The 24,838-nt window shown below is 46.8% G+C and overlaps 1 protein-coding gene across 8 annotated transcripts in view; it reads right to left on the bottom strand.

The window, feature by feature from the left end:
* Window positions 1-24,838, bottom strand: part of COL27A1 (collagen type XXVII alpha 1 chain) — a 156,648-nt gene that overhangs the window by 77,781 nt on the left and 54,029 nt on the right. For all 8 annotated transcript variants that reach the window (XR_009552080.1, XR_009552081.1, XR_009552079.1 and 5 more), the window contains exons 11-14: window positions 23,166-23,219; window positions 22,009-22,053; window positions 12,490-12,543; window positions 10,532-10,576 (exon numbers count right to left, since the gene is read on the bottom strand). Coding sequence is in view for 5 of the 8 variants with exons in the window: in XM_060199997.1 (XP_060055980.1) it covers window positions 10,532-10,576; window positions 12,490-12,543; window positions 22,009-22,053; window positions 23,166-23,219 (198 nt within the window). In the remaining 3 variants the exon portion in view is untranslated. The remainder of the gene's footprint in view (window positions 1-10,531; window positions 10,577-12,489; window positions 12,544-22,008; window positions 22,054-23,165; window positions 23,220-24,838) is intronic.

Here is a 24,838-nt window from a genome sequence, read left to right as displayed (position 1 = left end):
GAGGGGGAGATAGATAGATAGAGAGAGAGAGACTTGCAGCACTGTTACACCACTTGTGAAGCTTTCCCCCACCCACAGGTAGGGACTGGGAGCTTGAACCCTGGTCCTTGCACATTGTAATATGTGCACTCAACCAGGTGTGTCACCACTCAGCTCCAAGTATGACCTTTTAACTCCCTTGAAACTGAGATACACTTGTTTCCTGCTATATTTGAGGGACTAGTTTCAGGACCACACCTTCCTCTTGCCCACAAAGATGCCCGAACAGAGGATGCCCAAGCCCATTGTAGTTGACTCTCCACATCTGCAGTCTTGGTACCCACAGGTGTTTGAACCCATGAATGCAGAATCCTCAGTATGGTAGAGACACTGTATTTATAGAAAAAGACCTGGGGAGTTGGGCAGTAGCAAAGTGGGTTATGTGCATGTGGTGCGAATGAAGCTCAAGGACCAGAATAAGGATCCTGGTTCGAGCCCTTGGTTCCCCACCTGCAAAGGTGTCACTTCACAGGTGGTGAAGCAGGTCTGCAGGTGTCTCTCTTTCTCTTCCCCTCTCTGTCTTCTCCTCCTATCTCCATTTCTCTCTATCCTAACAATGAGGACATCATTAACAACAACAATAATAACTACAACAACAATAAAAAACAAGGGCAACAAGAGGGAAAATAAATAAATAAATAAAATTTTTAAAAAAGAAAGAAAAAAGATCTGGAGGCCTTGTCCCCTCAACATGGTTCACATGGTAGAGTGTAAACCTTTACCATTCAAGAGGCCCTGGGTATGAGCCCCAGCACCACTGAGGAAGCTCCACAGATGGTAGAGTAGTGCTGTGGTATCTCTCTTCTTCCTCCTCTCTCTCTCCCTCTCCCTCTCAAGTAGAGACAGAGATGTGGAGAGACTGTGAAAGAGATCACAGCATCAAAACTTCCTTCAAAGACTGGAATCTGGGTTGTGCACATGGCAAAGCAGTGCACTCTCCAAGTGAGCTCTTCTGAACTCCCTCTCTTTCTATATCTGTCCTTACATTCAGGGAGGAAAAATGGTTCTAGGAAGCTGCTCAGCATTACCATCTATGTTCTAGGTACTAAGTTCACTCTTTGGCATCACAATAGAGAGGGGGAGTGGGGAAAAGAAAGAAAGGGGTTGGGTCGTGGTACATCCAGTTGAGTGCACGAGGACCTGGTCTCAAGTCCCCATCCTCCCACCTGCACTGGGCAGCTTCACAAGCAGTGAAGCAGTATTGCAGGCATGTCTCTTTCTCCTTCTATCTTCTATTTCCCTCTCAATTTCTCTATTTCTATCCAATAAAAATAAATAAATAAGAAGATAGAGGAAGGGAGGTAAAGAGGGAGGGAGGAAAGAAGGAAGGAAGGAGGGAGGGGGGGAATCTGAGTATAAGTGGACCCTCTCTGGTCAAAGCCACGGTGCCTGAGGGTTCACAGGTATACAAAGGACACTAACAGCAAGGCACTCTGCTAGCATTTTACAGGTAGGTGTTGGCTCCATTATTTCTCCGAACAGTTCTTAAAGGCTCATTTTATACTAACCCTATGTACAGACGAGGACACCAAGGCTCTGACAAGAGAGGGCTTGAGCAAATAAGCTTCACAGCAGGCAGCTGCTCACTCTCCAAAGTTTTGAGGCAATTTTAGAGTCATCCAGGGAGAAGTCAGCACCTGTGGCTGGGAAGGGGCTGGAGGCAGGCTAAGCTCTTGGGGGAGTGCAACTCTTGGGGGAGCTGCACATTAGCAGGCTGCTTGGGCTGCTATTGGCCTCTCTTTGATTTTCCTTGTATGAAGGGTACAAGGTGGGGGTGGGGGGCAGTGTTCTCATGGTGCACAAACACATAAGGTAGGTTGTGCTGGTGGCTGACAAAGGACTGGGCAGCAGTCCCAGGAACACAGTTTCCGTTCAGGGCCTGAAGGTGGTTTGTGATGCCACAGAATTATTTTTTTTTTTAATTTTTATGTTTATTTATTTATTTATTTTCCCTTTTGTTGCCCTTGTTGATTTTATTGTTGTTGTAGTTGTTACTGTTGTTGTTATTGAAAGTGTCATTGTTAGATAGGACAGAGAGAAATGGAGAGAAGAGGGGAAGACAAAGAGGGGGAGGGAAAGATAGACACCTACAGACCTGCTTCACTGCCTGTGAAGTGACTCCCCTGCAAGTAGGGAGCCAGGGGCTCAAACTGGGATCCTTATTCTGGTAACTTGCACTTCGCACCACGTGCGCTTAAGCTGCTGCACTACTGCCTGACTCCCGATGCCACAGAATTCTATATGGATCTCACTAAGCCCAGGTAGAACCACACTCCCCAGGACTCTGCAGACTTCTCCACTAGGGTCTGTGTGAGGGCGGGGGGTGGGGGGGGGTCAGGCACCTGGCCTTGGCATTTAAGGAGAAGGGTTTGGTGAGGGCAGGGGAAGAAGGGCTCAGGCTGCAGGTCACAGGGGAGAAAGAGGAAGCTCACTTAGCAGGTCTTTCTCGAGTCAGTGGGACTCCCACCCTGGGCTATAGAAGCATTTTCTAGAAGGACAGAGAAAACTCCAGACCACATTCCTCTAGCACTGCCAACTAAGTGCCTGTCAACACTGCTCTGGACAGCCCTGAGTAGCTTGGCATGGAGACACACACAGTGTCCTGTGCCCTCATGTGAGAACAATTAGCAGGGCCCTTAATTCCACCTATTCATGCTTTTGCCCGGTTTCCAGACACTGCCCCGCACTCTTGATCTTCCTGCGGCTGACTCCCCAGGAGCACAACCACACACACATCTGCAGGCATTTCAGAAGCTCCCACTGTGAGTCAGACATCCTGATGGGTATTTTGATGACCCATCAAATCCTCCTTAGCAAGAGCTATAGGTCACTATGAGAGATTTCCCAGTGCTGGGGAAATTTCCCTACCCAGTACTCATAGTAACAAGAGGTCAAGATCATCAGGCCCCTTCTGTTTTATAGGTTAGAAGACTGAGGCCTGAAGTGAGATAAGATAAGGTCACTGGTGCAGGCAGGATTAAGCCATGAGCAGGAGCAGAGACAGAACCAAAGCACAGGTCTGTCTGTGTGTTTTTATGTCACCTATCCAGCCCCAGAGTACATATTCACATCCCTGGGTTGCCTCTGTTTACTCCAATAAAGGATCCCAGCACTCCTCAGTGCTGTCACTCAGAAATGACAGGATATAAGGACAGACTTGAGATTCAGAATAGGCATGAGGTGCACTCCTCTGGTGTATGCCAACAGACATCCAGGCTGGGGTTTGTTGGGGACCCCAGAAAGAGAACTTGGGGGCTTTCAGTGTCTGCCTTCATGTACATCAGTTGACAAGACACCCCTCACTCTCTTGGGTTTCACCTTTATGTCCTAGTATTTCTCTATAAATGTGACATACTGATGATGATGACGATTATTATTTTTTTCTTCCAGGGTTATTGCTGGAGCTCGGGGCCTGCACTACGAATCCACTGCTCCTGGAGGCTATTTTTCCCATTTTGTTGCCCTTGTTGTTATGCTTGTTGTAGTTGTTATTGTTGTCATAGCTTGTTGCTGTTGGATAGGACAGAGAGAAATAGAGAGAGGAGGGGAAGACAGAGGAGGAGAGAAATATAGACACCTGCAGGCCTGCTTCACTGCTTGCGAAGCAATCCCCTGCAGGTGGGGAGCTGGGGGCTCAAACCAGGATCCTTACGCCAGCCCTTGCGCTTTGCGCCACGTGCGCTCAACCCGCTGCGCTACCGCCCGACTCCCTGATTATTATTTTTTTAATCACTTTGCAGAGGTAGGGCCTTATACACGCACGGTTTCATTGCTAGGAGATAGATAGACAGATAGATAGGGAGGGAGAGAGAAAGAGAGAGAAAGAGAGAGAGAGAACAAACACCAGTGCTGAGGCACTCCCATGTGGTGTTGTGGCTCAAACATGCTGCACACAAGAACAAGTCACCCACCCTACCAGGTGTAACAGTAAAGACAGTTTCACATATATATATATATATATCATCAGAATAGGAAATATTATCCTAATGTTTCATAGCCCCACACCCCTTTCCAGGAAAAAGAGTTCCTGTCTGAGGACCTATTGACAGACACTGTAGAAACAACTGAACTACTTATCTTAGATACCCATCTGCTAAAGAATCCCATACAACTATGTGAAGAAGGTCACATAGGCCAAACCAAGCCCTTAACCTAGAAAAGAAAGAGTTCTCCCCCGATGTGCCAACCTCCTCCTATTTTCTTAGCCAGTCTTGCTAAGAATGTGAATCTGGAGACCAGGTGGTGGTGCACCTGGTTGAGCACACATGTTACAGTGCACAAGGACCCAGGTTCAAGCCCTTGGTCCCCACCTGAAGGGGGAAAGCTTTGCAAGTATTGCTGCAGGTGTCTCTCTGTCTCTCTCCCTATCACCCCCTTCCTTCTCCATTTCTGGCTGTCTCTATCCAATAAAGAAAGAAAAAAAGGGAGAAAGAAAGAAAGAAAATTAAAAAAGAATATGAATCTATCTATCCAATCAGGGAACAGAACAGTTTCAAACCTGCATTAGGGAATAAATATTTGGTTGTGGTCTCTAGCTGGTGTGTGCCAACATGTTAGACCTACGTTGAGCTAGTGTCCAATCTGTAAAATCAAATAAATGGTCTCATTTCTCAAGATCCAAGTCTGTTCTTGGAGTGAATGGATAAATTTATTTTTAACACAGAGAGCTATCTTTCTGGTTGCTATAACATCGTGACTACTGTTTTCTATACCCATTGTGTTCTGGACCTCATAGGCCAGCATGTACCCCTGTTGTGAGTTCATAGAGCCTGGTCTGGCTTTCTGTGCACAGCCCTTTCCATGTTGACAACTATTCATATGTGTGCACCCTGTGGCCATTGGCTGTCCTGTATCCTCAGAAGGCACCTGATAAAAATAGCTGAATGAACAAGTGACAACGTAACATGCACATTCCTATGTGCCCATCTTAGCAGTCAATGTTTTCATCAGTCATGCAGAGTTGAGTGTGTGTAATGGTTGTAAAGGATGTGATCTGTGCACACACACTCATCTCCAGCTATTGGAGCTGAGCCCCTTCTGGGCAGGTGCTTCAACTTCTGTGAGGCTTGGGTTCCCTGGCATAAATAACAATTTAATTTCCTAGCTACAAGGCTTGTTGACAATTATTTTGAACAGGGTTTTATTAATGCCACCCAATGGGTTTCCACACCTTATTTAAAAAGTTTATTTGTTTATTAACAGGAGAGATACCCAGAGCAACACTCAGGACCCCATGCTTTTAGGTCCAACACCCTAACCACTGTGCCACCTCCCAGGCCACTCTGGACCTTACTTTCTAGATAGGAAAATCAGTCCATAATTTAGTGTCAGAATATGGTGGGGATGTCCACTAGACCACATGTGTTGAGTTCTGGCCAGATCACACACTCTTTGAGCCTCCTTAAATTCCCCAAATTTTGGCTGTCACTCAAACTTAAAAAAGAGAAAGAAAGAAAGAAAAAAAGAAAGAAAGAAAGAAAGAGAGACAGAAAAAGAAAGAAAGATCTTTGTTGAGCAGATTCTGGAACCAGGTACAGTTTTCTCAGCCAAAAGCTTTCAGTTTCTCAAAGGGGGCTATTTTGAGGCTGCAGGAGCTGCTGGTGACTTATTGGAATCCGGGTCATACAAACCTGGGTTGCAAGTCTCTAGCTGGTAACCTCAGGCCCCAGCTTCCTCATCTACTGCCTCAAGGAACTGGAGACCTGCACAGCCTAATGCATATCAGGCATCCGGGGAGCAGATAGATCCTCTGTAAATGTTAGTCTGTCCATCATCTCCCCAGACAATAACTTGGATCCACCTGCATATCAGATTTCAGGCTCAGGCAAAAAACAAACAAGCAAACAAACAAAACACTAGTATAGCTACAAGCCCTTTGAAATATAACTAAAATATTCCTACTAGCTATCTACAAAGTGGAGGACCCACCCCCCCCAACTCTTCATCTGCACTATTCCAGCATTCCATGATTGGTCAACAATTTGTTTGGCTTTGTATGTTAACTCTCTTTTCAACCACCAGGTTCCAGATGCTAGCAGGATGCGAACAGACTCCCCTGGACAGACAACCCCACCAATGTGCCTTGGAGCTCTGCTTCCCCAGAGCCTTTCCCCACTAGGGAAAGAGAAGGACAGGCTGGGAGTATGGATCGACCTGTCAATGCCCATGTTCAGTGGCGAAGCAATTACAGAAGCCAGACCTTCCACCTTCTGCATCCCACAATGATCTTGGGTCCATACTCCCAGAGGGTTAAAGAATAGGAAAGCCATCAGGGGAGGGGATGGGATACGGAGGTCTGGTGGTGGGAATTGTGTGAAGTTGTACCCCTCTTATCCTATGGTTTTGTCAATGTTTACTTTTTATAAATAAAAAATTTAAAAAAAAAGAAAAAAGAAAAACAAAAAACATGTGCAATGTGTTTTTGCATCTTTAATTAAAATGAACTAGTAATTTAGCCTGCTTGGTGTTGCGTAAGAAGTCCTCCTAGACAGGCTGGGAGTATGGATTGACCTGTCAATGCCCATGTTCAGCAGGGAAGCAATTACAGAAGACAGACCTTCAACCTTTTGCACCCCATAATGACCCTGGGTCCATACTCCCAGAGGGATAAAGAATAGGAAAGCTATCAGGGGAGAGGATGGGATATGAAGTTCTGGTGGTGGGAATTGTGTGGAACTGTATCCCTCTTATCCTATTGTCTTGTCAGTGTTTCCATTTTATAAATAAAATTATAAAAATAAAAAAAAAAAGTTAGTCTGAGCTCTAACGTCCTTCCTCCTGGCTGCAAGGACCCAGAGGACAGGGGAAGTTTCAGCTTCAGTCTGCATGCAAATGGCTTAGCTGGCTAGACAGAGGGTACTAAATAAATTCAAACATGCACGAAAATGATCATCAGTATGTGGAATTCCCATTCACTCAGCTAAAAACCCACATCCTCTGGAGAACCATAGGCGACACATGATATCCACTCCCCTCCCTGTCCCTACCCCCCCCCACACCCTAACTCCTGGTTAGAAAATTCCATCCCTCTCCAAATTTGGGGGAAGTCTTTCCCCACGCACAGAAGTTGCTGTTCCCAGGACTTCAGGGCAGGAGTGGGTGTCTTGGTGGGAGGGGACACTGGTCCACAGATTGGTGATGACTTAGTGGGTTCAAGTTCAGTTCTGAGATGTCCACTCTGCTCTAGGCATAAGGAGAAAGGAACTGACACCTTAACAGAAAAGATGATTTAAAAATAAACTCTTTTTCAGCCACCAGGTTCCAGATGATACCATGATGCCAACTGGACTTCCCAGGGCAGATGACCCCACCATGTATCCTGGAGCTCCACCTCCCAGATCCCTGCCCCACTAGGGAAAGAGAGAGACAGGCTGGGAGTATGGATCGACCTGTTAATGCCCATTTTCAGTGGGGAAGCAATTACAGAAGCCAGACCTTCCACCTTCTGTAACCCATAATGACCCTAGAACCATGCTCCCAGAGGGGTAAAGAATAGGAAAGCTATTAGAGGAGGGAATGGGATACTGAGCTCCATTGGTGGTAATTGTGGGAACTGTACTCCTTTTATCCTATTGTATTGTCAGTGTTCCCATTTTATAAATAAAAACTTTTTAAAAATCATGGGGGCAGGGAGGTCATCATAAGGGGCCAGAAAGAGAGACACACAAGGCAAGAGGGAACCACAGGAGATGCCAATCAGCTCCTTGGAAGGGAGCATCACAAGGAGTTGCACAGTCTAAAAACTACAGACATACCCCAGGGTTCATCCTCAGCTTAGGTCTTGAAGTTGGATTCAAAGGGAAATGGATGCCCTGGGCTTAGACATGGCATCTGAGCACCTCTCTCTCTCTCTCTCTCTCTCTCTCTCTCTCTCTCTCTCTCTCTCTCTATTGTGGGAATGTGACCAAGGGTTTCAGTGTTCCCATTACCCAATGGAATTCTCTTAAGAGACACTGCAAAGAGTATTTCCTTAGTGAGTGAGATAGTATAGTAGTTATGCAAAAAAAAAAAAAAAAAGATTTTTGTGCCTGAAGATTCAAAGTTCTAAAGTCAATCTCCCACACCACTATAAGCCAGAGCTGAGCAGTACTCTGATCTCTCTCTTTATATATATATCTCTTTCTTTCTTTAAAATAAAGCAAATTAATTATACTCTAAAATAATAATAAAGCATATCCAGATGAAGCAAATGAAAACTCAGACTGCCTAATTAAATTTGAATGTCAGATAAGCAATGAATGATATTTTCATACAAATGTGTTCTAAATAGTGAATTCAAAATTCAAATTTCCTCAGCATCATGTATTTTATCTGGCAACACTAGCTTTGGTGAGAGAAAAACTGGAGATTTGGGGACCACGATTACATGGCCTGAGGGGAACAAAGAAAAGCTACTATACATGTCAAAATGCCTCTTCCATGGGCAGGGAGAATTCCTGGTTTCAATACACAGGATCACCTTAAAAAAGGAGAGCTGTGTTCAAATTGGCTGGGCACCTCCAAGAAGAAGTGTCCAGACCCGGGTGTTCCAATTAAAGTTTAATGATAATATGACCAAGAGGCTCCAGGAGGGACTCCCACTGAGCTCATAGAAGTTGGACTAGAAGCTTCTAAGGTCCCTGTGAACTCAGATTCTCTAACTGTCATTGCAGATACTTCTTTTTCCACAGCATCTAGGTCATTGCCTTGGGCCAAAAAAGGTATTCACCAAAGGGATAATAGGGATGACAATTGCATGACTCATGTGTTGACACTTTTTCACCCAAGCCAAGGCAGACATCACTAATATACTGCAGCACAATCTCCTACACAGCAATTCAATATGCTTCTGGGATCATGTTCAATGCAACAGTCTAGACAGGGGCTATCAAGCACTAAGTAAGTGTTGTGTGCATTTGTGTGTATGCATGCTCCCTAGTATATACAAACTACTTCTATTAACAGATCGCTTCCACTATTATATTATTAAAGATATTATTATTATTATTATTATTATTATTATTATTATTTTAAAGTATTTATTCATGAGAAAGATAGGCAGGGAGAGAAAGAACCAGACATCACTCTGGTACATGTGCTGCCGGGGATTGAACTCAAGACCTCATGGTTGTGAATTCAGTACTTTATCCACTGCGCCACCTCCCGGACCACTATTAAAGATATTATTACTGTATCTAGCACTTCTTGAATGCTCACTTATGTACTTGGCACTATTTTTTTTCTTTATTGCATCAGGGTTATCATCGATAAGTCCTTGCATTTTGCACTATGTGTGCTTAACCCTGTGTGCTACCACTGGGCTCCATTATCATTAAGTAAGGGAGCTCAGGACTGGAATGTAGATTGATCTGTCTCCCCCTTGCACAGCCACTCACCTGGGTTCTGCTCCCACCCACCTGAGCAGGTGCACGGTGCCACTAAGGACCTCTGGGCTCTTTCCCCCAGGACTGATCTCCTTGTAGTGATGGAGTCCGAACTCCCAGTGCCTTCTCCAGCCACCCCTCTCCCCCTAGCAGGATTTCTTGACACATTAGCTGGATGATCAAAGCTTCCAGTCCATTTGTCAAACTAGGAGTGGTCATCCTGTGCCCTTTTTTGATCCCCCAGACTCCAATTCCATGAGGAATGACCCAGTAAACAGTGCACAGGGGACCTGGGACTCAGAAGGAAGTTTCTAGAGTTATTTCCCAGGCTTTGGCTTCTCAATGGGTCTTGGAGGAGTCAAAGCTCACTCTCTGAAGGTCTAGCATGTATCCACTCCATGAAGTCAACTCCAGGTTGGGTAGACTCAAAGGCCAGATTACCTCCCACCTTCCCATGTGTAGGTCTCTCTCAGTTCCAAACACTTCAGGAGAATATAAAAATTAATATAAGTTTCCTATCAATTGTGCACTTACTACCAAGAGCTATATATGAGATACCCATCTAATACATACCTCACTCATACATACCTCACTCCCCCAGAAGAGGTACTGTAACTCCCACTTTAAAGATGAGAAACTAAAGCTCAGGGAAAATAAATGATATGGTCCAGGTCACACAGCCAGGATGTGGCAGAGCTGTGACTTGAACTTAGGTAGTCCAGCTCCAAAGTCAGTATGCTGAAGAAAAGGATGAAGAAGGAGCTCTGATATGGCTTCTTTGTCTGCCTCTTCCTCCCTCTAGATCTGATAATACCCCTCATCTGTCTGATAGGCATCCTTTCACTTGCCCAGGTTTCTGTTCTGAATGATGTACTGGTAACAGATGGGAAAGTACAATGGCAGACTCATCTCCATTTAACAAGTGAGGAAACAGACTCAGATAAGATGGTTCACACAGCCAAGAGTTTTCTCCTTCAGTCCCCAGCCCAAGTGGGTCTGCTCCCCTTCCCTGCAGTCTCTGTTGGAGAGTTGACAAGCAAGGGGCCTTTTCAGAGGTCCTGAGGATTTTGTCATTTCCTTAGAACACCCTGCCTCCTGGCCTTTCCCTCCCCAGCCAGCAGTGTACTTACAATGAGGCCGGGGACACCTGAGGGCCCTGGCAAGCCCAGCTCTCCCTGAAAACAGAAAGAGACCAAGGTGGTTAGTTGCACTACCTCTAACATCTTCCACTCAGGGCTGTAATCATAGGGCTGCTCAGTTTCAAGGTCATTACTATGGCCACCAAGAAGAAGAGAAGGAGTTTAGAAACAACTTTTGTTGATTTTTAAAATTTATTTATTTTATTTATGTCAGTGAACTGCTCAGTTCTGATTTATGGTGGATGTGGGGGATTAAACCTGAGATTTTGAAGCCTCAACTATGAGAATATTTTGCATAGCCATTACACTATCTCCCTTATCCCTTCCTTTTAAAATAAGGAAAATGAGCAGTCAGGGGGTGGTACAGGGTAGAATTCTGTATTCATAGACATGAGGGTCTGAATTCAATCCCTGGCACCACATGTGCCAGAACAGTCCTCTGGTTCTCTTTCTCTCTCAAAAATAAATATTTAAAAATGAGAAAACACAGGCTAGGGATGTGACTTGCCCAGTGTTGCTCAGCAAGTGTTTGACAGAGCTGGAACCAGATGTCAGGTCCTCCAAGGCCATAAATATAAAGATATGTGAACCCACCTCAAAGGGACTTCCCTAAGGTCATCAAGTATAGTGGTTAATTCAGGAGGTGACATATTGAAAGAAAAGCTGGGATTTCTCATTTGTATGCCTTGTCCAATGTTCGTTCCTCTACCTGGAATGCCTCCTTACCCCAGTCCCAATGTCATCTTCCCCAGCAGTCTCCCCTAATTCTCTGCCCCTGCTCCATGGTACCTGGGATGTCTTTGATTTAACTCACCTGCCTCATGAAATGGACTGGGAAGACAGCTGTGGGATACTACAGGGAAGAGCGGCCAGGTGGTGGCGCACCTGGTTAAATGCACACACTACTCCAGGGAAGGGGTTATGCCCCATTATCACCTCCTATCTGTAACCACTCTGTCCAGTGAATCCTTGTCATGGGATGGATACTGGCCCTAACTTCTTTCATTCATTCTCACTAGAGCTGTGTGAGCTGGCATGCTGGTACCCACAATTTATAGAGAAGGAAGCTGAGATTCAGAGAAGTAAATTGATTGATTCAAGCTTCCACATCTGAGAAGTGGAATATCAGGATTTAAACCCAGGTCTAAGTAGGCCTGAGGTCAGATTTTAACCCCTAGGGGAGCCTGAAGGTTCATCCCAGGCTGGTCAAGCTTTGGGAACTTCTGTGGAATTAAATTCAGAGCATTATCAGGTGTTGCTTCTTGGACCCAACAGTCATTTCTGCAGAGGGAGCTGGGCACAATTACTCAGGTGAAAAGTCCCAAGGTAAGGTCAGGGGACATGGCTGGGATTTCATGGAGTCCTGGATATGGCCTTACCCCCCTGATGAAGAAGAATGTCCTCTCCTGCCTGAATTTAATGGGATGGGAAGGAAAAGGCAGGCTTGACTCTCCAGGGCAGGCTGACCTGGCTCCTTATTGAGGCACTGATTATTTACAAACTCTATAAACATGCCTACGATGAGATTGCTTCTCTCTAGATCCAGGGCCTGCAAACCTTCTACTCCTCCAGGTCACAGACAGGCATAAACACTTCTAACACATGAGCTGGTCTTCCTGGTAAAGAGTGACCCCAGAACCTTCTGAGGTTTTAGTAAATTGGGCTTAAGGGCCTGAGGCTCAGTGGGTTGAGGTGAGGGAGCATCTGGGAGATCCTACAGGACATCCAACAGACAGGAATCTGGAGTTAGATGTTGTGTAATCTGTCCAAGAACACATATCTTCTAGCTTTCAGGGCTGGGATTTAACCAAGCCTGCTAGCACAACCCCCTTTCACTCCTCTCAGGCCGCCTCCCTCCCCACCACCACGCACACAAGGGACTTGGGCTCCTTAAACCTGTGCATTTTCTCTGAATCTTCCTCTTATTCCCAAAGACTTGGAATACTTACAGGGTTTCCATCTAGTCCTGGAGGGCCTCTTTCTCCAAAGTCTCCAGGAAATCCCTGAGGGTAGGAGAGAGAACAAACACCTGTAGATTAATGTTTATACCTTGGGGTGGCTTTGAACAGACCTCCAGCAGGCACACAAGGACAAGTCATGCAGTCTCACTCCTTGCTTTCAGGACCTGGGCAGACAATGAAGTCCCAGGTCACCTGGGCCCTCAACAAATATCTTGCATTAACAACTTTGCAAGGGCTGGCTGCTGTATAGGAACCCTTTGCTTGTCTACTCAGTCTCTGAAAAGGAAATTGCACCTGGCTTTCCAGCATAGAAGTGCTAAGCCACCCAGTCTGAGACTTGGATCTGAGTGGGAAGGGCCTGAACTGAGCCTTAGGAAGCTGGCCAGGCCTACACCTGAACCAGCTGCTCGTTTGCTAAGAGTTTCAAGAGGATTCCTTTTGGGACTGGGTGGTGGTGCACCCAGTTGAGTAAATATGTTGCTATGAGCAGGTTCAAGCCCTTGGTCCCCATCTGCAAGGGGAAAGCTTCATGAGTGAAGCAGTACTGCAGATGTCTCTCTGTCTCTCTCATCCTCTCTCTCCTCCCCTCCCCCCTCAAATTTATTTAAAACCACGACTGTGAAACTATTAAAAGAAATAGAGCTCAGTTTCCCCTCTGGGCAAGGAATCGAAGGTTTCTGTAGAATTTTCCAGCTCAGACCTTCTGTGATTACCACAGTCTTCAAAAGCTACTGTGAGGAACAATGAATCCCATGTTACAGATAAAAGAAAAGAGATTCTGGAAAGGTGTTGAGATCACATGAGTGCACACTGGTTAATGTGAGAGCCAGAGGCACAGGTAAGTTTCAGCAGCTCAGAGAAAAGCTGGCCCCGCAGGTGGCCCTCTTGCCCCCTTCCTGACCCCACTCCAGTCTCTCTCTGGGGAAAAAGGCAGCTGGAAAAACATCAGTAGAAGGGGTGCCTGGAAGGGATGGGGACTGGGGCCAGGGGGACAACTCTAACCTGCTTCACAAAGAAAAAAAAATCTTCAAGCTTGGAATTTAGGGAACCTGGTCTCCTTCCCTCCTTGAATTCAAATCATTGTTTCCCCAGGGATATTTAATAAAACACAAAGCACATGTCTTTTTCTGACCAAATAAGTGCCTGAGCTATTCAAGTGGCAAAGACTCTTTATGGAGGATAATAGTGTTTTTGGTTTCTAATGCTATCCAGGAATTCCAATGAGTAGACAAATCAAAAAGACCAAACTTCAGATCGAATCAGTTGCAAAGTCCAGACTGAATGTGCAAATAGACACTAGCTTTCCTGGCCAGCAATCCTACCCCTTCGAATCCCTCCTGCATCAGAAAGCCATCTTGGATTAGAAAGGTAGATGCTGGTATTCATCTAGAAGAGGTGTAACTTCAGTCAGATATAGGAAGGGAGAAATGAAGACCAAATAACATAATTCAGAACACATTAACCACTTTACATGCAATCCTTCCCTTGCCTTTGACATCCTTGGAGAGGAAGATTATGGGTCCCACTTAACAGATGAAGAAAGAGGCCAAGAGAGGAAATAGCACTTGGACCAGATGAAAAAGCAAATTATCGCAGCATTGAGTCAGGTCCCACCTTTCTGAACTCTGCCTTATTCATGTGAGCTGTGCACAGGTGAACCCTCTCTTGCAGAAGTTGCTCAAGTGTGCCTGTCTGCAGTCAGAGAAGCAGAGAGGGTGGTGGTGGTGGTAGTGTGTGTACATGTTAATGCATGTATGTGCATCAATGCATGCAGACTCATCTCCAGGCCAAATCTCACCCGCATATCATAACCATTTCAGTGATTCTTCTTCTCATCTTTGGGGTCTCCCCTAGAAAATCCCAGTTCACCCCATTGTAATTACCACTCCCCCTCCGCCACCCATCAAGCTTTAAAGCAGATCCGTTTCCCCTCCCTAGATAACGCCACCTGCCAAGTGGGCTGGGGGTCAGGAGAGCTTTCTGAGCCACTGCATTTTTGCCTCTGATTTTGGAGGTTGGGGTTGGAACACTGATGGGAGAGTTTTGGAAATAAGTCCACAGAGGCCAAGGTGATCCACTACAACTGGCACTTGATTGACTCCACATGGTCCACAAAAGACAGGACTCAAGAAGTCTGTGCTTTGCTCTCCAGGTACAGCATCCAGAGTAACCCTCTAGGCAGGCTGTGACCTTGGGCAGACCCTCACTTGACCATCTGTCCTACTTGGATGGGGGTGGGGGGGCGAGGAGTGACTGCTAAATCCCTTTCAGTTTGGCCCAACTCCTAGATGAGTCTGAGAGGAAGAAGTTTCTTCCCAGGCTCAGGAATTCCATCCAGCCTGGGGTAGGATGGTAACCTTGGCAGCATGTCTCAGGCACCTGTCCTGGCTGTGATAACACTGTAATCATTCCCAGCACCTGCCAGGCAGATCTTAAGCCCATAGGTGTCCTTTCAGATGCCACTGTAGGCTGACTAGAGGACTCTTCTCTGATCTTGCTGCCAGGTGAATCTCCCCAGAAGGCTCTGGGATCACAGTTGCCTGATACTATCCCTGGTTCCACCACCCAGGGGTTCTCTCTTTTCTAATACTGTATTTATTTATGTAATGAAAGGAAGACATGGGGATATATACCAGAGCACTGCACAGCTCTGGCTTGTGGTGGTGCTGGAGATTGAATCTGGGACCTCAGAGTGTCAAGCATACATCTCAGTTATGTCTTCAGTACAACAAGGGGAACTGAGATGTGCAGAGGAGGAACACTTGCTGTCACATGGTAGCACAAGAGGTCTCTCTCTTGAGATATGAGGTAGGGAGGGATCAACAGAATGGCCAAAAGCCCAAAGGGAGATTCTTCTAAAGACAAAATGTGGACCAAATCTACTGGCAGGGTATAATAGAAATGGCCTAATAAGCTACATTAATAGGATCTAATAAGGTCCTATTAATGCTCCCATTCTAGAGATGAAGAAATTAAGGTCTAAAGAGGTTATAGAATGTGTTCAAAGTCACACAGCCAGGGAAAAGCAGAACTGGGTATGCTGTTCTCTTAGCAGTGGCTGGACATTGGACATATAGGACTAGAGCAAGCCTGACTCTCTCAAAGTGTCCATTAAAGACATACACAAGAGAAAACATTACTGATGCCAGGGACTTCTGCTTGTACCCAGTCCATATCTCTATCTTAAATATCCCTTTCTTTGGAGGGGTCAGACAGATGAAACTAGGACTCGTCTGTAGGATTTGTAATGAAGAATGCAATTGTTGGAAATAAAATAGGAGAATAGAGCCTTAAAAGTGCTGGGGGAAAATCTCTGAAACAGCAACAGATAATCTAAGCTGGAAAGACCCTAGTATTCTTAACATTCAGTACCTCACCACATCATAGGGACACTGAGGTGTAGAACACCCTCCATGACTGAGGGATACCAGCCCAGGGTCCCTCACACTTGGCTCCCAGCATCTCAGGGAGGCAGAGGCCCAGCTGGACATGCAGCCCTGCTTCCGCCCCGCCTGCCGGCTCTGTCTGGCCCAACTTGCTTGTGCGTGGCATGTACTTCCAGCCCCTCCAGCAGCTGATCTGCCTCCAGAGGCAGGCAGGTCTGAGCTCTGAGCTGCAGTGGACTGGCCTGAGGCCCAAGCAGAGTGTACCGGGGGGCCCCAGCCATGTAGTGTCTCCACTTTCCCAGGTCACCCCCTACCCTAGAAAACTGGACGCCTTGTACTTGGAGCTGAGCAAAGATTAGGGACAGATAGAATTCATAAGATTCCAAGACAAGACTCTACATTCCCTCTTGGCCACAGCAAATAATTAATACATCCACCTCATCCATGGTGGGAGGCCCAGGGCTCAGGAAGCCTCTGAGGGTCATCTTATCCACTCCTCTGCCTCCTGGAAGGGTCTACTCAGTGGCCTGTTTCAGAAGGCAGAATTTAGGGCCAGAGAAGCTTCAGGCTTTGCTGTCCTGCTAATGTCTTTAGAGTGCAGTGTCCTGGTCTGCAAAATAATCAGTCCTGCCCGACTCACTTGGAAGAGATGAGATGCCTGTGATGTCATTCCTGCCAAATGCTAACATGCCAGCCCAAATTAGGAATGGTTTGTACCAAATATTTAAAACCTGTAGAAAGGGGGTCCAGGTAGTATAATGGCTAGAGCTTTGGACCCTCAAACATGAGGTCCTGAATTCAACTACCAGCATCACATGTGTCAGACTGATGCTCTGGTTTGTTCCCTCTCTGTCTTCTCCTGCTGCTCTTTCCCATTAATAAGTAAAAATAAAATAAAAGCTCTAGGAAGATCTCACAGAAGGATCTTAGAGACTCTCGTAGTTGGGAATTTCCTGCAAGAGTCTCAGTTGCATCATTCCTGCTGCACCCAAAGCAGTCTGTGCTCTTTTAAAGACATGTTCAGTCAAATGCATTAATGGAGAGAGGTCCTCCAAGAACTCCAGCACCCCATTCTTATATGCTGAGTGCTTTCACTCTGTCCTTTTGGGTAAATTCACCTCCAAAATATTGCCTCTGAGAAAAAGGAGTGATGCAGGTAGTGTGTTCTCACCAGGTTCTACAGCCACCAGCAGCTCTGAGACAATGCTGCCTCCAGCCTGGAACACAGGGACCACACTCAGCTCATGGCATCAGTAAAGCTTAAGAACTTCCTCTCTTCCAGCCTCTGCTTCCCCACTGAAAACATAAGCTGTTCCTCACAGTCTGGCAAGTGGAAAGTCAAGCTTGAATTTGAGGTCAAAAAGGACCATATCAGAAACTGTGCTGGACACGAGGTCCTGGGCAAATCCAAGTTGTCCTTGAGCTACACACTGAAGAGCTGGTGTCATGACTGAGACTCCCATTCCTAGACAGTAGGATCTGCACACCAAACTCTCTACATGAGGTCGGGGTACCACATGACACTAGAGAAGCTATGAGTGGTGGCTGATTTTGCCAGGTGCAAAAATCCAGTGGGTCGATGGCGAATTCACAGAGCCCTCAACAAGATTTACTGCAGCATCTTCCTGGCCCTCTTAAGAGAGCTTTGGCTCGGCCTCTTGATACTCAGCTTTGGGAATCACTACAAGGTGCCTCAAGCAAGCCAGAGCAGCCCTGGGGAATACATGTTTGTTCCAGAAAAGTTTGTAACATCTTGCATCAGGAAATACAATATATTTCTCTTTTTGCCAGGGCATGTGAAAGGGAGATCAACACTGTAGAGTAAGCTGCATGCTGGAGGTGGAAGATAGGGACACAGAGAGAAGGAGAGAGGTGATATGGAGAATCAGGCTCAAATCCTGACCCTGTCACTTAGTTGCTGTGTGACTTTGTGCTAGCAACTGGCCTTTCTGGGTTATGTCTGCTTATCTCTCTGATAAAGAGGCTGGAGCTGGTGATCATTACGGCTTCTGCAGCCTGACGGGTTCTGACCTCTATGGTTTCTTTCTCAGATCCCACCAGCAAAAGACTTAAACACACACCCTCCTTCCTAGGCTGACACTTAGGAGGCAGGAGGCCCTTTGCATGGCCCCTTGAGTTTGGCTCACTGGAGGAAATTCATCTACAACAAAAATCATCACCAGCCCCACCAGAAATGAGGCCAGCTGCAATCTGGAATAAGGAGACTCAGCTCATTCTCCTGCCAGATCCTCTTCTTCATAAGTGCCTAGAAATCTCCTGGCCCAGCACTTTGACATGAGGAAGACTGTGCACAGAAGGAACTCCAAATCCCACAAGGCAGACCAGGGGTCCCCAAGTACTTCCCAAAAGACCACTCAGGGAGTATGTGAACTAAGGGCATAGTGAACTCAGAGGCCAAAAGAGGCAGAGACAAAGCCACAGGGACTAAGGGCTATTAAGTCTGTTCCATATATATGAACTCATAGGAGATGCAGCCTTACCCATTTGCTGGCTGTGGTGGCTGGACCAGAGTCAAGGGTTCTTTCATTGCCCTCAGGGGGTACTGCGTAGCCATAGGGTTGGGGAGGGGAGCCTCCAATTCACGCCCAACACTGCAGTGCCAGAGAACACCCCCACCAAGGAGCACAGGGTAGACTTTTAGAAAGTTAAAGGCACGGGGCAAGGAAGCAGAGATGAGCTGTTTGTGACAGGGTTCAGGTCTGGAGAGGTTTTGTGGGATCTCTGGGCAAAGAGCTGGTTCTGGCTGTCTAAGCCTTGGTTTCTTCTCCTGGAAAAGTGGGAAGATCAATCTAACCTCAAAGAGTCTGTGGGAGAATCTGCATGTACTTCAAATCCAATGGAGGCATAAAGGCCTTACTAAATACTTCTTTTCACTTATAGTGATCATATAATTATTTATCCTGTTCCCTGGCTGTTTCCACCATGAACATGAAGGCTCCATGACAACGGGAGATTTCTGTCTCATTTGGCTACAGTGTCTCCCCCAGAGCCTGGCATGCAGTAGGTGTTCAATACATTCTTGTGGAATGAGAAATGATAGTGTGGCCGCAACTTAAACACAAATAGGATGGCGGTGCTGCCTCATATACAAGTGGTATGAATAAAGCAAGTCCTTGGGGGCTGGTGTAATAGCTCACTTAGATAGTGTGCTGCTTTGCTATGTCTGTGACCCAGATTCAAGCCTGGGCCCCATCACATTGAAGGAAACTTTGGTGCTGTAGTCTCTCTTTCTCTGCTTCCTGTCTCTCTGTCTCTCATCTTTATGAGAAAAGAATGATAGAAATAAAGAAAAGAAAGCAAGTCCTTGATGTGGAGAAGGGTGAAAAAGGGGTCTGTGAAGTAGGGAAGGGGCAGTGAGGAGGAATGGGAAGCACAGTGCCCTGGATGCTCCTGTTGGCTCAAGATGGAGAAGCCAAGGCTCATCCAGGCTTCAAAGGTCTGCCACTGCTGGGCTCAAGAAAGGAGACATGCTCTAAACATCTTTGCTCTGGTTCTGGAGGAGACCTCTGTCTGGTGCATTCTAACCCTACTTTCATTTTCAGAAGCCTTAGGACTTAAAGCAGGTCTCTCACCCCTTGGATCACTTATCACCTTGTATGTAAAATGGCATACACATTATCCTGTTCCCTAAGGGTGTGAGACCATCAGAACAGAGGTTGAACAAATCACTCAGCTCAGGGGAGGGCCTGGAGGTGGCCCTGGGTAACTGGATGGGGACCAGCTGAGATAATCTAAGTAAACCAAGGATCCCCACACTGAAATAGAGACTTCTGGAAAACAGACCCAGAGCAGCAAAGCCATAGGCTCAAGGTCACATAGCACAGTATTGGTTATCCAAACAGAAAAAAATAAGTGCTACTATTCATTCAGCATTTAATGTGATAAGCACTATGATATGATGAGCTAGAAGCTATTGTCCCATTCCTTTTCTTATTATTTTTTTACTTTTTTTTTTTTTATAAAGAGGGATAGATAGAGATAGGGAAAGAAACCACACACCTAAGCTTCATTCAGTTCAGTGTGATTGGAGCCTGGATAGCACACTCTGACAAATAGTATACTATCCAAGTGACTTATCATGCCACTTTTGTTTTGTTTTAATTTTTTTTTAATTATCTTTATTTATTGGATAGAGACAGTCAGAAATTGAGAGGGTATGGCAGATAGAGAGGGAGTGAGAAAGAGAGATACCTGCAGCCCTGCTCCACCACTTGCAAAGCTTTCCTTCTGCAGGTGGGGGCCAGGGGCTTGAACCCGGGTCCTTGTGCACTGTAACATGTGCACTCAACCAGGTGCACCACCACCCAGTCCCATTTTGCCTCTTTTTATTGTCTCCATTTCTTAGATGGGATAACTGCAGTTCAGAGACTTTGGGTCAACATTGTCCTTGCCCCATTGCCATTGTACCTGTTACCTTTCTGGGGAATGCTCTTTCCCAGAGTCAGATGACTCCCATTCTCCCCTCAGGCAGATTTCTCAGGAGGTGAGGAGGGCTTCCTAGACCAACTCATTCAATAGCCTATACCCCCAGCACTCCTGGCCCATCTTTTGATGGCCAGCACAATTTGACATTCAATTTTTCAATCACTGTCTGTCTGTCTGCCCACAACAGTGGAAACTTTGTCTTATTCACTGCTTAGTCCCAAGCATAGTGAGCATAGTGCCTGGTCCACAGTGCACTCAATAGAAGATTCACTGAGGGAATGAATGGATGGGTGGATGCATGAATGGCTTTCCTTGCACATGTCACCTGATCCAAGAGGCAGGCATCTGGAAGCCAGCCCAGCCCTGAGAGACTCTAAGACCTTGCCCAGAAACCAAAAGCACTGAGTGCTGTTCATGGCCCAGAACTATCATTTAGATGGTAGACCTCAGGATACAGAGTGGCTGTTGGGCCACCGAGAGATCAAGGTCTGAGGGTAAGGGGCTTTTTCTGGCAGCAAGTAGAGAACAGGCCCTGGAACCATCTTTTCTCTGTACTCCCCACTTGGTCCCCAGAAGGCTCTGATCAGCACATGGTAGGTATAGGTTAAGTGTCCATGAATTAGCTCCATAACCCCCTTTCTGGGTGCTGACAAGTATTCCTGAATCCCTCTTCAACTACCTCTCAAGTTCAAGTCACTCTTCAACAATAAGCAAAGGAAGACCCAGAGGTGAGGATGGCTCTGAGTCAAGGGGCTAAGCAGAAAATGGCAGCAACAGAAAACCTGAAGTCACTGAATAGGGTGGGTCTGGAAAAAAGATGCCCCAGGTACAGTTCTGACTCAGCTTCAGTCTGGCAGCAGGACCCTGGACAGATCACTGCCTCATGAAGCCTCCGCTTCCCCTTATGAATAATGAGACCATTGGAAGGAATGACTTTCCTCTAGGAAGATTCTAGGGAATTTACTTTCACACCATTATGGCCAAGAGAGAACCTGAGAGCTGCCTTGAGCTGCTACTGAGACCAGAGGCCCTTGGATATGAGCCTAGTTAGAATCCATACTTCGAAAATTGCGGGCAAGTTCCTTAACTTCTTCGTGGCTTGACTTTCTCTTCCTGCCTAAACAAGAAGGAAAAAAAAAGTCCTACCATGATGGAGAGTCCAGAGCAAAGCTGGTGAATTGGGGGAGTTCTATTGGGGTCATGCTGCTATGAGTCTGTCCACATACCCCACTGTCCTTTCTGGACTTGTGTAAAAGTGATGACACCAAGACAACATGGACACGGGGCAGTCTCTGAAAAGGGAGAGCAATGCACTGAGCCACGACCCCCAGGCCAAGAAGAATCATGTGCACAAACAACTCAGATAGCAGATGGCTCCAGCACAGAACGGACTATAGGACAACTGCATACATAGCAGAGTGCTGATCCAGAGGGCCAGAGGGGATCAGGGGCCCAGGAGCAAACAGCCCCAGTCAGGAAGCAGCCACTTAGGCTTCTGGCAGTAAGATATGAGGCTCAGACAGACCCATGAACCAACCCACATGCTCAATTAAGAATGACAGCCAAGCACAGAGAAGTGGAAAGAAAGCTGAAGCTGTGGTAGATGGGGCAGCATGGCTGCTGGGAGGTCATGTTCACCCACAGAGTCTGCATAATAGACACGGAAAATCTTTACCGGCCTACCCATCTTGCCCCTCTTGCCAGGAATGCCAGGTAGACCCTGTAAGGGGGAAGAGACAAGAAAGCAGTCAGGATAGGATTACAACAGGGGCTGGCTAGTAGCCTCACCCCCAAGCAACTCCCCGACAAATAGTCAAAGAGGACTGGAATACAGTTGGCACATGATCTGTGCCTTGTACTCTATAGGATTGGGGCAGTGAGAACCTGAGCCAGAGAAATAACTGAGGAAGTGCCCAATGCTCCTAATATCCAGCAGGTGCCCCATAAGTGCCCCTGCTGCTTGCCTAAGATGCATTATATCTTAGCTTGCTGACAAGATTGCAATCTAGTTCTCAAATGTGGACTCAGGCAAGAAAGGTCCAGAGGTCTCAGAGCCCTGCAGGGTAGGTAACAATTACTCAACTCTGTGCCTGGAAAGCAGGTAGCCAGGGGCACTAGGTAAACAAATGAGCATGGCTGTGTTCTATGCAAGCACAAAACAGTGGACAACAGAGTTTGGCCTGTGGAGCCATAGTGTGCAGACGCTTGGCTTGAAATATAAAGTGAACTCAGATCTCATTTGCTAGATGCTCTTCTACAGATCTCCAAACTCTGGGGATAGAGCCCCCTGCTCCACCTTGGCCCTGAGCACCCTCTGACTTTATGCAGGTGCTCCCTCTGGCCTCAGTTTCCCCTGTATCACCTGCATTTGAGTGAAGTACTATTACCCTACTTTCCTAGACTGGACACATGTTGTCTCTTCTGTCTGAAAAGAGCCTGCTTTGACTAGTCCCCTTAAAGTGGATCCCTATTCCACTCAAAAATATCTCCTACACGGGCAGAGAAACTAGATAGATAGAGCACAGCATTTGCATGCCTGGAACCCCAGAGGTTCCAGGTTCAAGCCCTGGCACTACTGTAAGCCAGAACTGAGTAGTGCTCTGGTCTCAGTCCCCCACACCCTACCTCTCTCTCTCTCTCTGTATGTGTGTGTGTGTGTGTGTGTGTGTGTGTGTATGTGTCTCTCTTCCCACTGTGTGTCCCTTTACCATAAAAATAAAGAAAATCTTTCAGAAAGAAAAAGGTGGGACAGGAGTGACTCCATGACAGAAGGGACTTCCCTTAGACAGAAGAGGTGAGTGAATAGGAGGTAAAGAAAGTAAGCATACTCACTCGGTCTCCATCAGAACCTGGCAGGCCGAAGAGCCCTGGGAGCCCAATGTAGCCCTAGGAAAAAACATGTGGGGATCAGAGAGACTTCGTGGTAGGGAACAGCTGGCCCGAGCCTTCCTAGAACCCCTGCCCTCTTCTCAGGCCCGGCTCCTCTTGCTGGCTGGTGGCAACGCTGGCTCTGTGGCTCCTCGATGACATAGGCCTTGAGGCAAGTGTATATGCCCATGGACTGCATGGTGCTGGCTTCCACGATGTAGTCCAAAGGCACATACCCTCACACCAGGGAAGGGAAGGCGCTCGCAGGGAGGCCCACCCCATGCCAGGGCTCCAGGACCTGCAGGAAGGAAGCTCTCTGCTGTGTTAGATGCTAAAGGGACACCAGGCCCTACCTGCCCCCAGGAATACCAGCAGCTGCCCTTGGTTTCTGCAATGCCCCTCTTCAATCCTCCCCAGAGGCCCTGAAGTACTATGCAGCTCACAGCCTGAGGCAGCTCGGTGCCTGAAAGCTGGCAGTGACAGCTAATGTTCTGCCAAACACAAGTGCATCACAGACTTCAACCCTCCCAAAGACCCCTCAGATTGGTTATCACCACCCCCCCCCCCACACACACCCACACACCAGGCAGACAGGGAAACCAAGACTTTGGAGATAAAGTGACAAAAAAAAGTTGAGCCCCCAAATGCACCTGCTGTCCCATCTCCATGCCTCTATTCACAAGTGCCCTCCATCAGACATGCCAGTTTTATTTCCAAGACCACAGGGCTCATCTTTCACAGTCCAGCTTAGATGCCTTCTACTCTGGCAGGTATCCTGGTGCCCTGATCAATCTCTTCCCCACACACTGGCATAATTTCTGTGCCCCCACAGGTAACTGAACACAAGTTCATTATCTGGGCCCATGTTTTACATCTTCGTTGCACCGTGAAAGTGAAATTCGCAAGGACAGGACCTTGCAAAAGGCACCTAGCACTCGTATCTGCTCTCATTGATATTTGTGTAATGATCTAATAGTTAAAATATTTGCCAGACACAAACTATGTACCAAACCCCCTCTCATTCACTGAGTCTTCCTCATATCCCAAGAAGTATGAATTATTAGCCAGTTCCCCAGAGAGGTAAAAACAGTCAGGCACAGTGGGGTGGAGTAACACAGTTGGGCTATTATGGTAGAACCAGTGTTTGTTTGCTCATCTGCTTATTTGTTTACCAAAGCATTGTTTATATCTGGCTTGCAATGTTTCTGGGGGTTGAATCTGGAACCTTGGAGTCTCAGGCATGTCTTTTGCATAACCACTATGCTATCTTCCCAGCTCCAGTGTTTGGATTGAAGCCATCTAACTCCCTGGCAGGGCTCCTAATCCCTCGGTCCACAGCCTCCCCCAAACAGGCAGCCAACACAGGCTCACAACCACCTCTCCTTCCTTAGAAGGCTAGGAAGTCAAGTACCAGAGTGATAAATACCTGCCATCTTACCCAGTGGCATTTACCAATCCTTCCAAGCAAGGCTTAGACCCCAGATAAAGGTGAAAAAATGGGCTCAGAGAGATTGAGCAGCTGACTCAAGATCCCACCAGCAGAGTAGATCTCAGACAGTTGCCCCAAAGTTGATCCATCAAAAGCTACACTCTGTTTGCTTTGTCAATGGACAGACTGAGAGAGACCTCTACTCATC

The sequence above is a fragment of the Erinaceus europaeus genome, chromosome 10 (assembly GCF_950295315.1).
Source record: "Erinaceus europaeus chromosome 10, mEriEur2.1, whole genome shotgun sequence".
In the NCBI taxonomy this organism is placed as follows: domain Eukaryota; kingdom Metazoa; phylum Chordata; class Mammalia; order Eulipotyphla; family Erinaceidae; genus Erinaceus; species Erinaceus europaeus.
The sequence above is the reverse complement of the archived record's forward strand: the minus strand, read 5'-3'. Positions and strand labels throughout refer to the sequence as shown.